This window comes from Elaeis guineensis, chromosome 11 (assembly GCF_000442705.2).
Source record: "Elaeis guineensis isolate ETL-2024a chromosome 11, EG11, whole genome shotgun sequence".
NCBI lineage: Eukaryota > Viridiplantae > Streptophyta > Magnoliopsida > Arecales > Arecaceae > Elaeis > Elaeis guineensis.
This window is the reverse complement of record NC_026003.2, coordinates 12,103,594-12,117,038: the sequence shown is the minus strand read 5'-3', so window position 1 is coordinate 12,117,038 and position 13,445 is coordinate 12,103,594. Positions and strand designations below refer to the sequence as shown.

Here is a 13,445-nt window from a genome sequence, read left to right as displayed (position 1 = left end):
GTTCGGACCAGGGTCAATAGGCTAACCTGATCGATTCTAATCAACCAATTTGATGTCTAAGGCAAGTACCTAGATGATGGTTATTTAATTGATTCTGTTGTTTGATCTGACCAATTCGTTGGTATCTAAGGAAAGCAACGGGGGGACCCTCACTTATCTTAACTTACCTGACCATTTTGGGAGATTATATTTTGTATTAGGTTACTTGTTGACTCAAGTTCACCTATGCCGACTAGGTTGGTCAGACATGTGATTGTGCTGACCTGAACTTATCAGTCAGATATCAAATCTGCTGACTTAGAAGAGATCTAAACCTAAATCTCCTCACTAAATATTAAGTCTAGCGATTTTCCACCGTTGTAAAGATGCGGGTGCCTTTTTGGCGTTGATCATTCTCGACTGATTACAGTGATTCGATTGCATTGAAAAGGTACAACCACTCTATTCGCATTAGATGTCTCGGGGTAAAGATGGGGTTAGACCCAATAACTGTTATACGAGGGACCCAATGATAGCTTTGCACCCGTTGGTAAACGGTAGGTCTGACTTAACTAAAAAATATGCCAATAACTGTTAGGTGAGGCCACAGGACTTAGAGACCGAACCTGCTACATCTTGCTTAGTAAAGCAATGGACAAAGTGTTGTCAACTTATTGATCTGTGCTCATCAATAACTGTTAGTTGAGGTGTGTATGGATCAGTAGAACCGCAGTACCCACTAGAAACCGATCGGGTATAAGTTTCTGTTTCTCCACCTGAGTGTGGGGATTCAAGGATATAGTGGGAGCCTTGTTTGTTTTTAAAGTCTCTAGAACAAACATTTAACAAGTACAAACATCTAATTAAAAACTGTTCTCTCTATAGAAAACCATATCGAGTTCTAACCTTTTAGCCCGAATCCTTGATACCAATAGGTTGACTGGAATAAACTACAAAGACTGACTCAAGAACTTGAGAATCGTTCTCAGTTTCGAAAAGTTGACCCATGTCCTAGACCAGGATGCGCCTGTGTTGCCAGCTCGTCCATCCCCTGATCAACGCACCGTACTTAAGAAGTGGATGGATGAAGATAATAGGGCGAAGTGCTATATTCTTGCATCTATGTCAAATGATCTTCAGCATCAGCATGAAGACATGCGGACCGCCAGGGACATACTGACTCACCTACAAGAGTTGTACAGTGAGCAGAGTCGCACGGCTCGCTTTGAGATCTCTCGTAAACTTTTCAGAGCGAAAATGCGTGATGGGTAGTCCGTCAATAATTATTGTTTGACCATGATCAAGGACATCGAAGAGCTTCAGAAGCTCGGAATGACGATGGACAAGGAATTACAGATGGATTTGATCCTCCAATCTCTTCTTGATTCATTTGGACAGTTCATTATGAACTACCATATGAATAAGATTGATAGCATTTAGTCCGAATTACTGAACATGTTGGTGACAGCTGAGGGCACCTTGAAAGATTCAAGGAGTACGATTCTGACTAGAGTGGACTTCCTCCAAGAGAAAGTCTTCTTTCAAGAAGAAGAAGAAGCCTGCAAAGAAGCAAAGAATGAGAGCAAGCCCAAGAAAGAGGTTCCAAAGAAGGCCGGCGACAAAGAAAAATGTTTCCACTGCAATGTCGAAGGCCATTGGAGAAGGAATTATCTGGCCTACCTGGCAACCGTGAAGAACAGAAAGAAAGACGGGCCTTCTGAAGGTACGTCTGATTTACTCATAATTGAAACTAATCTAACGATTTTCTCTTCTTCTAGTTGGATTCTAGATTCTGATTCAAGTGCTCACTTATGCACTTCTATATAGGGTCTGAAAGAAGTTAGAGGGCTGAAAAAAGACGAGATCACTCTCCAAGTCAGCAATGGAGCAAGAGTTGCTGCTGTGGCCGTCGGAACCTATCTTCTGCGACTATCATTAGGAATTAGTTTAATTTTGAAAGATTGCTATTTTGTATCTGTAGCCAATAGAAATCTGATTTCTGTATCTGTGCTGGCATAGGATAACTATAATTTTCATTTCAATAAAGATATGTGTATAATTTATTTTAAAAATAAAGTTGTTGCACGTGCTTTCTTGATTGACGGTCTTTATCATTTGCATATGGATGCGAGTGTTAATATTAACGAGCAAACTATGAATGCCGTGGGATCTAAAAGACTTAGAGATAGGATTAGCCAAAAGTATCTGTAGCACCTTAGGCTAAGCCATATAGGAGAGGACAGACTCAACAAACTGGAGAAAGATGGCCTTCTCGAGCCATTGACTTCCGAGCCTTATCTGATTTGTGAGTCATATCTTCAAGAAAAAATAGCTAAGCTGCTCTTTGTAGGACAAGAGGAAAGGGCTATTGAAATATTAACCCTGGTGCACACTAACGTGTGCAGTCCATTCGATGTACAGACTAGGGGTGGCTATGTCTCCTTCATAACTTTTACCAATGATTATTCACGGTATGGATGTGTATTTGAAGCATCGTAAGCAAGATTCGCTGTACCGGTACCGGACGGCGTGCCGGTGCCGGACCGATACGGTACGGCACCGATACCGTACCATACCGACACTCGGTACGCCCAAGCATACCGGTTCGATACCGGTACATAATATTTTTTTTTATTTTTAATTTTTTTTTTGAATTTTTGAAGTTAATAATTGATAAATACAACCTCAATATGGCATTATATTGCATATTATTGACATATTTGGGTTCAATTTGGAATTAGGTTGCGGTACAAAGACTCTTGATCCAAAATTTCAAACATATATTTATTTATATTATATTTCAACTGTGTCATCTTAAAATTAAAGAAAAAATATATAAAATATGCATTAAAATATATCTAAATATTTAAATACAAAGCGCAATAACTGATATACAAACCTTAAGATGTACTCTGCATTTAATTTCTTGTCGAGTGTCTGTAACGCTCGTAGATGTCTGGATCATCAACATAGTCTGAAGGGACATCAGTCCAACCCTCTAGCCAAGCTGCACCGTACTCTCGAATATTCATCATCCCATAAGGCATCCTCTCTGGACTGTAAGACATCTCAGACCTCTCGCTAAAATTCTGACTTTGAGAAGTATCCTCGAGATGATGGTATGGTTGTGGAGGAGCCCATCCAAATATGCCAGTAGCAAAATCTGATCCGTAAGATGCTCCAGGCTGCATAGGATAGTAACCACTAGAAGATGATGCCTCGGATGCACCATATGCATATGAATCATAAGGTGACTGGATAATAGGATCCATAATGCGAGGATGATCCAGATACATCCATAGACCCTACTCCACGTGCAAGATCGTCTACAGTTGCATCATGTGCTGGACGACCTCTAGGAACCCGTTGTCTATATGAAATCGGCTCCCCACGATCTCTACCGACTGTCCACCATGATCCCTATCCTATGTGACGTGTAAACTGAGACTCACTGGTGAATCGAATATCACCCTGTGGCTGTGTTTCATAAACGGTGGTCTCTTGTCCTCCAGTTCCTCCCTGATCATCAGATCCATGGCTACTACTACCAAAAATTTTTTTAAAATTTAATTTTTTTAAATTTTAAAATTAATAAATATTTAAAAAATATATAATTAACGAAAATTAATAATTTTGGTATCACCGTGTAGATCTTCCAAAGATCTATCACATATAATTAAATCATACCAAAATCACAAGATTTTGACATGATTTTCTCTTATTTTCATTCTTTCTCATTCTTATCCTATTTTTAACAACAAAAATAAAAACAAAATATTTACTAAGAAAATAACACACATTATCTTACCTCTGGCCAAAGATCAGTTTCTCCTCGAACCACTCCTGCAATTTGACGGAGTTTTTTTTTTTTCTAATTTTTTGGAGGTCTCAACGATTTCATTGAGACCTTCATACGCTTCGGGAGTTCTCTGAGACTTCTCAAAGAACTCTAACGCCTCTCAGTAATTTAAAAACTCCCCGACCCCACCCCCCATCCCCCCTCCCCACTTTTTCCTGTCGGTACAGTTCGGTTCACGCCGAACCGGTACCGAACCGACCATTTTGGGCGGTATGGACGCGAACCGGACCGAACCGGGCGGTTCAGTGCGGTTCGGGAGGGTTTTCGAAAAAAAGATCCAAACCGGACTGGTAAGACGCCGGTCCGGCTCGATACGCCACGTACCGGGCACTTCGGCCCGATACGGCGAACCATGATCGTAAGTCTGAAGGCTTTGAAAAGTTCAAAAAATTTAGACATGAAGTAGAAAAGTAAATCGAAAAACCCATAAAGGTTCTTCGATCAGATCGAGGAGAAAAATACCTTAGTGAAAAATTCCGAACCTATCTTAAAGGTAACGGCATAGTCTCACAGTAGATACCTCCACGGATGCCTCAGCTCAACGAGGTATCCAAAAGGAGAAATTGGATCCTATTAGATATGGTCTGATCCATGATGAGCTTCATGGATCTTCCTTTCTCTGGCGACATGTATTACTTTCTGTAATTCATCTTTTGAATCGAATTTTCTCTAAATCTGTTCCTACCACACCATACGAGTTATGGTATGATAAGAAGCCAACTTTTGATTTTCTCAAGTTTTGAGGATGTCCGACCCATGTCAAGCGATAGAGACATATAAGTTAGAGGCTAGATCTTTCGGGGCTCATTTTATAGGATATCCTAAGAAATCCATAGGATACTATTTTTATCTTTCTGAGGATCACAATGTGATTGTGAGCCATCATAACGTCTTCTTGAAAAAGAAGTTTATCCAGAATGGAGGTAGTAGGAGGAAGATTGAGCTCGAAGAAAAAGTCGCTGAAGAGGATCAAGTCCAAGAACCTGAACCTAGTAGTGAGCCAGTAGATATGGTACCTCCACCTCATAGATCAAGTAGGATCTCCCATCCTCCTGAAAGGTACTTGGTATTTTTATAGAGGATTTAGAGGAAGCATTCTTTGTGGGAGATGGGGACATTAGGAATGATCCCAAGATCTGCGATGAGACGATGTTAGATGTTGGCTCCAAGAAATAGATGAAGCGATGAAGTCAGAAATTGACTCCATGCATTCCAACCAGGTTTGAACCTTAGTAGATTCACTTGAAGATATTGTACCTATTGGGTGTAAATGGATGTTGCTCCATGAATTGATTTTGATGATTACAAAATATTTGAGGGGATTACTAATAATTTTGCTTAAAAAAAGATTTATTGTATTTCAGAGGTAAAATCGTAATTTTATCAAGTTTTGATTCGAAAGCCTTAAAAGCAAGAACAAAAGATTTGTGATCTATTGGAGGCAATTTCATATTTTTTGGATGTATATTTTGAAAAAAAATCAAGTTTAAAGAAAAGGATCGACCCCTGTCAAAAGAGGCTGAACGGCATGCTATTTTTGGCTGGCACACCCAAAGGGGACGACCCTAGGATCGACCCCTGTTGTCTGTGCAAGTCAAAGATACAGAACAGTCACTTTCTGTTTTATGCCACAGAGATCGATCCTCTGGGTCGACCCCTATGACGGAAAATCTCCATAACGGCTAGTTTTCAATCCATTTTGATCGCATTTAATGCTCATTTAAAGCTCTCCAACGGCTCTAAACCTGTCCAGATTTCTCTCTAGCATCTATTGAAGATATAAAGGTATTTAAAGGAGGAAAAAATACAAGAGATTCAAGCATTCATTTCAGCTCTAAGCAAAAAGCCCTCTTCAAGCAAAAGAAGCTTTCATTTCAAGTTCACCAACCCCTCAAGAGCTCATTCAAGTCTTCAACAACCTTGAGGAAAATCAGAAAAGCTTCTTCTTTGTTGTGTAAAGTGTACTTAAAGTTTTATTTGCTCATTAAAGGAGCTAAACTTGTATTTCTTTGTCATTAACTCTTGTACTCTGTTTCTGTCTTGATCTTTAGTTTTGGAATAGTTCCAAAACTTGGATAGGTTGATCCGAACCTTGAATCGAATTGTATTGGGTTGGCTTGTACCTGAGAAACAAGTGTTCTAGCTTGGGATAGCTAGAGTCGGAGGTACCGACGTTATATTCTTGTTGAATACATTTTAGTGGATTTAAATTCCGAAGTAGGAGTTTGGAGAGTGGATGTAGGTACAAAGTTGGCACCGAACCACTATAAACCTTGATTGTTTATGGTGTGCTTACTTGCTCTCTATCTAAATTTCTTTATTTTCTTGAATTCTTGCATCTCATTTTTACACTTAGCTTAAATCACTTACTACATATAACTTGCTTATTATTACTTAATCCTTGTGGTTCTAAATCAATTTTAAAATTTCAAAAACCCAATTCACCCTCCCTCTTGGGTTGCATAGTTGGGCAACAATGGATCTATAAAAAAAAAATTGGATCGGATGGTCAGGTAGAGACCTATAAAACAAAGCGGGTTGACTATCAAAAAATCTTTTCGCCCATGGCCATGCTGAAATCCATCCGGACTCTGCTTGCAGTTGCAGCTTTTCATGACTAAAATTTGACAAATGGATGTGAAAACTGTCTTTCTAAATGGATATCTTGAGAAAATTATCTATATGGAGCAGCCTTTGGATTTCACATCCAGTGATAGTGATCATAAGATCTGCAAACTGCAAAGATCTATATATGGTTCAAACAAGCATCTCAGAGTTGGAACACTCACTTTAATGATGTGAACAAAATGTTTGATTTCATAAAAAATGAAGAGCCATGTGTACAAAAAAGTCAGTAGAAGCACTGTTACATTCCTCATATTGTATGTGACTGACATCCTCCAGATTGAGAATAATATTTCCATGCTGATATCGGTCAAAATATGGTGGTCAAAAAAATTCACCATGAAAGACCTAGGAGAAGCTTCCTATATTCTTGGTATAAAGGTCTATAGGGATAAATCTAAGAGAATGATAGGACTCTCACAGCGAATGTACATAGACAAGGTGCTGAAGAGGTTCAGCATAGAAAACTCCAAGAGGGGTGTCTTGCCCCTTAGACATTGCATTCATCTCTCCAAGAAGATGTGTCCTGACACACCTGAGAAGATTCAGCATATGAGCAAGATCCCTTATGCTTTGGCAATAGGGAGCCTCATGTATGCTATGCTGTATACCCGACCTAATATAGCCCTTGTCATGAGTGTCACGAGCAGATATCAGGTGAATCCAGATGAAGAGCATTGGATTGCTGTAAAGAACATCCTTAAGTACTTGAGAAGGACTAAAGATTTGTTCTGGATCTTTGGTGAAAGATCGGAGCTGAAAGTGGAGGGATAAATCGATTCAGACTTCATGTCTAATGTCGATGATAGAAAGTCTACATCGGGATGTATTTTTTTATATAATGGAGGATCGATTAGCTGGAAGAGTTCCAAGCAGCAGGTCATTGCAGATTCAACCATAGAAGTCGAGTATATCGCCGCCTCTGAAGCTGCTAAGGAAGCATGCTGATTTAAGAAGTTTGTTGCAGAGCTGGGTGTGATGCCATCGAATGTCATTACATTATATTATGACAACAATGACGCCATAGCCCTCGTTAAGGAGCCCAGGTCTCATCAGAAGTCCAAGCATATAGAGCGACGGTTCCACATCATATGCAAATACCTGGAGAAAAAGTTCGTCGAGATGCAGAGAGTCGACTCCAATGCAGAACGTAGTGGATCCGCTGACCAAGCCTCTTAGCTACCAAAAGATCGAAGCGCACCTTGAGAAATGGGTCTTAGCCTCTTAGGTATATGGCCAATTGCTTTAGGTCAAGTGGGAGTTTGTTAAATGAGTGCCCTAGAAGCCAATTGTTGACTGACATAATATGTAATTCCAGAGCATAACTTTGTACTCGTAATATATTTATTATTAATAAAAATAATTTTATTCCAATCATGTTTGTGTCCATGATTTATCCTAAAAATTAACAAAAATAATTTTGTATATTCTCAAGGTGTTGAGAATTTGAGACATATATTATTAGTGGCTAGTTTCTAAATGCTCCTGATCAAAGGATCGTATAGAGGACAATGATCAATCCATTTGAGATTGGTGCACAGATTACCTTCCTTCCGGACAGATGAATCTCGAGTCTACAGTGTGAGGACATCGGGGTGAGAGTGCAAGTTGTTGTTAAAGAACAACTTGCACTTAACGTGATCAACATGAGAAACCACTTAGATGTTTACTCGTCAGTGATTTTCTCGATGCTGCAGTGGTGTGAGTGGTCTTTTGACCTGCGATGTCATCGACTATTCGCAGGGAGGCTACTGATTTTGACTGCATGTTCCCTTGATCCCTAGCCATTCGGATCCTTGCTATGTATGTTGGCTACAGTAGGTTCAAGTTCACTGTTAGGAATAGGATGCATCTAGATGGAATCTATCGACCTTGATAGAAAAGGAGAAGTCCTATGCAATTCATGAGACTGAGTTTAAAAAGTCTTCGATCGAAGTATGAATTGTGGAAAGGAGTTTCCACAGGCTTCATAAGAAAACTCGAGTTGAGCCAATCTGACATATGACTGACGATGGGATTTGACGAGTTCTCCATGACCTCCGTCAAGTCGGGACTCATGATAGAAGGACGGAATTACACGATAACTGCACCTAGGAGTTCATACTTTTATTCTACTGGATTGCCACTACATACTGCTAGGTGTCACTGGTGGTTTGTGAAACTCATCGAGCATCGTCTTGATGATCGATGACCATCGAAGGGCAGAGTTGAAATTGTTCCAAGTTCCAACCCTTTGAAAGGAGTTTCGATGATATTGTGATAGAGATCACAATACATCTTACTACCAGACAGAATAAAACCTATGGGGTCACACAAAAGAGATTCTTATCCGATCAGATGGTTGATCAACGATTATGAATCGTTGAAGGATAAAATCGTCAATCTGATTGATGATTAACCTTATGCAAAAGTTACAATTATGTAATTCATTAAGTGTTAGTGAATTATAGGAGGATTAATTAGCAATTGGATTGCTAATTGACTCAATTTGATTGAGCAATGAGGTTCGGATCAAGTCTAATTGAATTGGATTCATTTGGACTTGGATTGGATTTGATTGGATCAAGCCTAATTACGAGGGAGAATAATTTTTGATTTGATCAAGATTTGGATTCAGTTAATTCCTAATTAGATTAGAATTTAATAGAGGAGATTGGGTTCCTAATTTGATTAGGTTTCATTCTCCACTTGCATCCAAACCAAATCAGATTTGGTTTAAACCAAAATAAGAAACCCTAGAGTCCTAGCTCCTTGGGACTCTTTATCCTTGCTCATGCCCCTATGTCCACGTTAAACATCTCACAAAAAAATATTGTGGCATGAATTGTTTCTGTGTGAGAAAGAGGGCACTGAAGAGGATAGGTGGCATCATAATAAGTCACATCCTTATCTCTTTCCCTATTTGAATTTGATTCAAATCAAAAGGATGGATAAGGATGGAAACTAATCAAGGGATTATGGGAAACCTTTGTGGTGCCAACCCATTTCCTTTTTGCGTTGAGGTCGGCGTGAGAAAGAATCTGATTTCTTTCTCACGCAAAAACTTCTTTTGCATCAAAAATAGTTGGACGCTCCAAATTGTTTGGCGTGTTATGGTGTGGCGCCCCTTTCCAAAACCCTAATCCCTCCTTATAAATAGGGTCCAAAAGTTGGACGCCTATAGTGTGAGAAAAAGAGAAAAATCGAGAGGAAAAATTCTGCTCTCATGCCTAGCCTTCTTCCTCCTGTTCTTTGTCCTCATTCTTCTTAGTTCTCAAGAGTCTATGAGATCTAAAAGAGAACTAGATCAACCATCAAAGACGAGATCTTTGCAAGGGAGCTAGCATCCCGAAAAGATCATCTCGCCGTGTAGTTCGACCGGCACAAAGGTATTGAGATCCGATCTCAATATTTATATTTTAATTTCAGATTTTATGTATGTCATAGATCCAAGGCACGGATAGTATTACATTTGATCTATTACATGTGGATTTAAAGGGTTTAACCTAGATCTGCTTCTACCGTTTCAAAATCGGTTTTGAAATCTATGCATGCAACCCTACCCATTTTCTAACAGGGATGTATTCACTTGCTGTCTTTTTTCTGGCAGCTTTTAGTTTAGCTTTGGATGTGTTGAAGGCCTCTTGAGCCTAAGGAAAAAAATAAATGAATGTGAAAAACTACTAGGTAAAAATACTTCTAATGAGCTGAAAGCAAATACATAATACACCCATAGATAGCTACATTATCCGAAATAAAATCCAATTTTAGGACTTTTTAAATTAATATGATTTTTAAATTAACTAGTAAAATGTAATTCAAAAATTATTATTAATCTAGGTTGGAGTTAAGTCCTAGGCTCTGATTATGAACAAGACCTGGATGTCTATAAGCAGCATAGACATTTTATACATGACTAAATGTGAGTACATCTATTGTAATTTACATTTATTTAATACAAGCCTTTTTTAAAGTCATAATATATTAGTTTTCAATTTAAACTTATTAACATTGTGTAGTGTTCCATGTTTTCTCAAAGTTTAAACCCTAAACATATGTCATGAAACCCATAAACCATAAAAATTGAAAAAATAATAAATAAATTAATAAAACCTCTTAGACCTTTAACCACCTTGGGAAAACTACAAATTAAATAAAAATTCAAAAAATAATATACATACATCTACATATATATGTATATGTATATATATATATGTATATGTATTGCATATATATGCATACATATCCATACATATACATATACATATACATATATATATGTATATATACATATACATACGTATGTATACATATGCATGTATATGTATACATACGTATGTATATGTATATATACGTATGTATATGTATACATATACATACATACATACATATGTATACATATATATGTATATGCATACATATACATATATATGTATGTGTATATATATATATGTACATATGTTTGGTATACCAATACCTAATAGGCATGATCCAGAAGACATCATGACATGCTCTCGTAAGTTAAAAGGGACCAATTTGTGTTAATGCTCCAGAAGTTAACCATAGGCTATTGCAAATGTATGCACATGTATCATGCATGCATGTATGCATGTATATATGTATGTACTTGGAAAAATGAATCTGCCGGACTAAATAAAGCTATGAATGATATAGTTGTTGCAGGGTATCAATATGTATGTACTTGGAAGTTGGAGGAATGAATCTGCTGGACTAAATAAATTTATGAATGATGAAGTTGTTGTAGAGTACCACTGCAGTTTTTTCCAAAGGTTGATTTGTTGATTGAACAGTATCCTTTGGCAATAGTTCTCGATTACCAAGACAGTAGAAATTTAGGTAATCTTGTGGATGTACATTCTGAATGCCCATGGATTTGAGCTCTCCTCCAATAATTTCATACATCATTTTCATTGTCTGGCCCTTCAATGTGAGGAAATGCTAAGTCAAACTGATTGCCGGGAGAAAATATTTCAAGACTCACAAATAAAATAAATACAAACTGGAGTTCAACTGCGATTGCTAAGAAAATATCTATTATACAGAATGTATCACAAAAACAACAGTTGCACTTCTCTTGGTAAGCATAAGACTGTTCATAGGAACCTGACCTAACTAATTGAATATGACAAACTGAATAAGTTAACCCAAACCCTTCTAACCCTTTCATTCCAGAATCAGAGACAACCTTAGTTATTTCCAACTAGGTTGGACAACAGTTAATTCAAATTCAAGATGACATTACCAGATTGTTGCTTAGTGAAAGATTCCTCGTAAAGGCATCTGCAGTAGCTTTTTAATATTAAGAGCATTTCCTATAACTGTAACCTGTCAATTTATTATTATAAATTTACTGCATGTACAATGGTGAAGATACATGCATTAGAAATGATGGATAGATATATGGAAAGAGAAGAAAAGGAGGATCTACATAAATTGTAATCGTTATCAAATATTTCTGATATTTTGACCAATGGGAAAGACACTGCAATCTAGATTCTAGAAAACCAATCTTTTTAGGGCCTTAGAAAATTTTCCTTGCTGCCTCTCTTTAATCTTTATTTAATATTCTTCCTTGTTTGTGTTTCATATATGCTGTATAGATATGTTTTAGACGTTCACCTTATTGAGAAATTAATGTTTTTTTAATTATTTTTAGCTTTTCCTTTTACTGTAAGTCATTAAGTTTGACTTTGCTGCAAACTAGATCTGTAATAAAAGCTACTAAGCAAAAACGAAGGCATGAACTTTCTATTCCAAGTTTTCTACATGTGAACTTTGCCCCCCCACCCCACCCCAACAAAAAAAAGAAAAAAGAAAAAGGATCCTGGCTCTCTGCCACTGCTTAAGTGAACAATTTAACAGAAGAAAATGATTATAGCAAATATTAAATAATATTATCATTCCCTCCATGTATTTTAAATGTTATTTGCTATGGTCCCCGCTGATGTCACAATGATGAAAAAGATTGTCCCAGATCAGCTGTTACATATTAGGGTAACAGAAATAAGATTAGCTGACAGTTCTCATAATTTAAGAAATAGTATACCTGCCAAAAGAGAATCTCTTGCACAGCTGGAGATTTTGGGTCTCCTTCAGGCCACATTGGGATGACTATGTACACAGCAAACCGCTCTCCAGCTCTAATTTTTTTAGCAACTTTCAGTGCCAACTCCATCGGAATCAGATTATCAGCCTCTGTTATTTCCATCAAAGCTCAAACTTCAAAAAAAACTATACTTGGTAGCAAGAGCAAATAACAAATTAGGATTTGATACATATTAAAGGAACTAAGTATCAAAGGTATGATGTAGAGAATCTGAAAAGGCATACAATAGGCACCAGCATATGCATTAACTTGGTCCAAATTCAAAACCTGTTATTGGTACTGATCGGCTGATGAGCCTAAGAAGTAATTCATTAACAATCAAATTGGAGGCCTTTATTGAATTGGAGCTAATTCGAAATTTCAGTATGTTCAGATTAACTAAAGGGAAAGTGGTTCTGCCATCAAACAGCTAAACACTGATTGAGAATTCACAAAAGAGGTTTAGGAAAGTATTGCAATAATGGACCATCAATTCAATCTCTCCTCCACAACAACCACAGCATGCAAATTACTTATGGACAGTGTTGTCATCTTATCCTGGACCTGCTGGCAACTTGGCACATTGAAACAACCAATTTCTCCAGTACCAGAATTCCCTGCCGAGTCAATCACTTGACACATGGGCGAAAGAAACTGTCAGTTCAACTAACAATTTTATCAAAGTGTTTTAGAAACAAAAGTAATGCTGAAGAATTTTAGATCTCACCAACCCTTCCATCCTTAGGCTTACCCTTTACATGCTCTTTGCCTCTTCCTGATGGCATCTTTTACAAAGATCCAGTAAACTTGTTTCTTTGACCACATTTCTTGAACATTACATGCCCAGCATACCTCTTTCAATAGAACAATTACCTATACAACTCCTAAGAAGAGCAC

At 37.6% G+C, this 13,445-nt stretch overlaps 1 protein-coding gene across 1 annotated transcript in view; it reads right to left on the bottom strand.

Moving 5' to 3' along the window:
* The window catches only part of LOC105061203 (phospholipase D delta), a 141,542-nt gene that overhangs the window by 65,586 nt on the left and 62,511 nt on the right, over nt 1-13,445 (bottom strand). Inside the window, 2 exon segments of the mRNA XM_010945178.4 lie at nt 11,213-11,383; nt 12,510-12,658. Of these exon segments, the coding sequence (XP_010943480.2) occupies nt 11,213-11,383; nt 12,510-12,658 (320 nt within the window).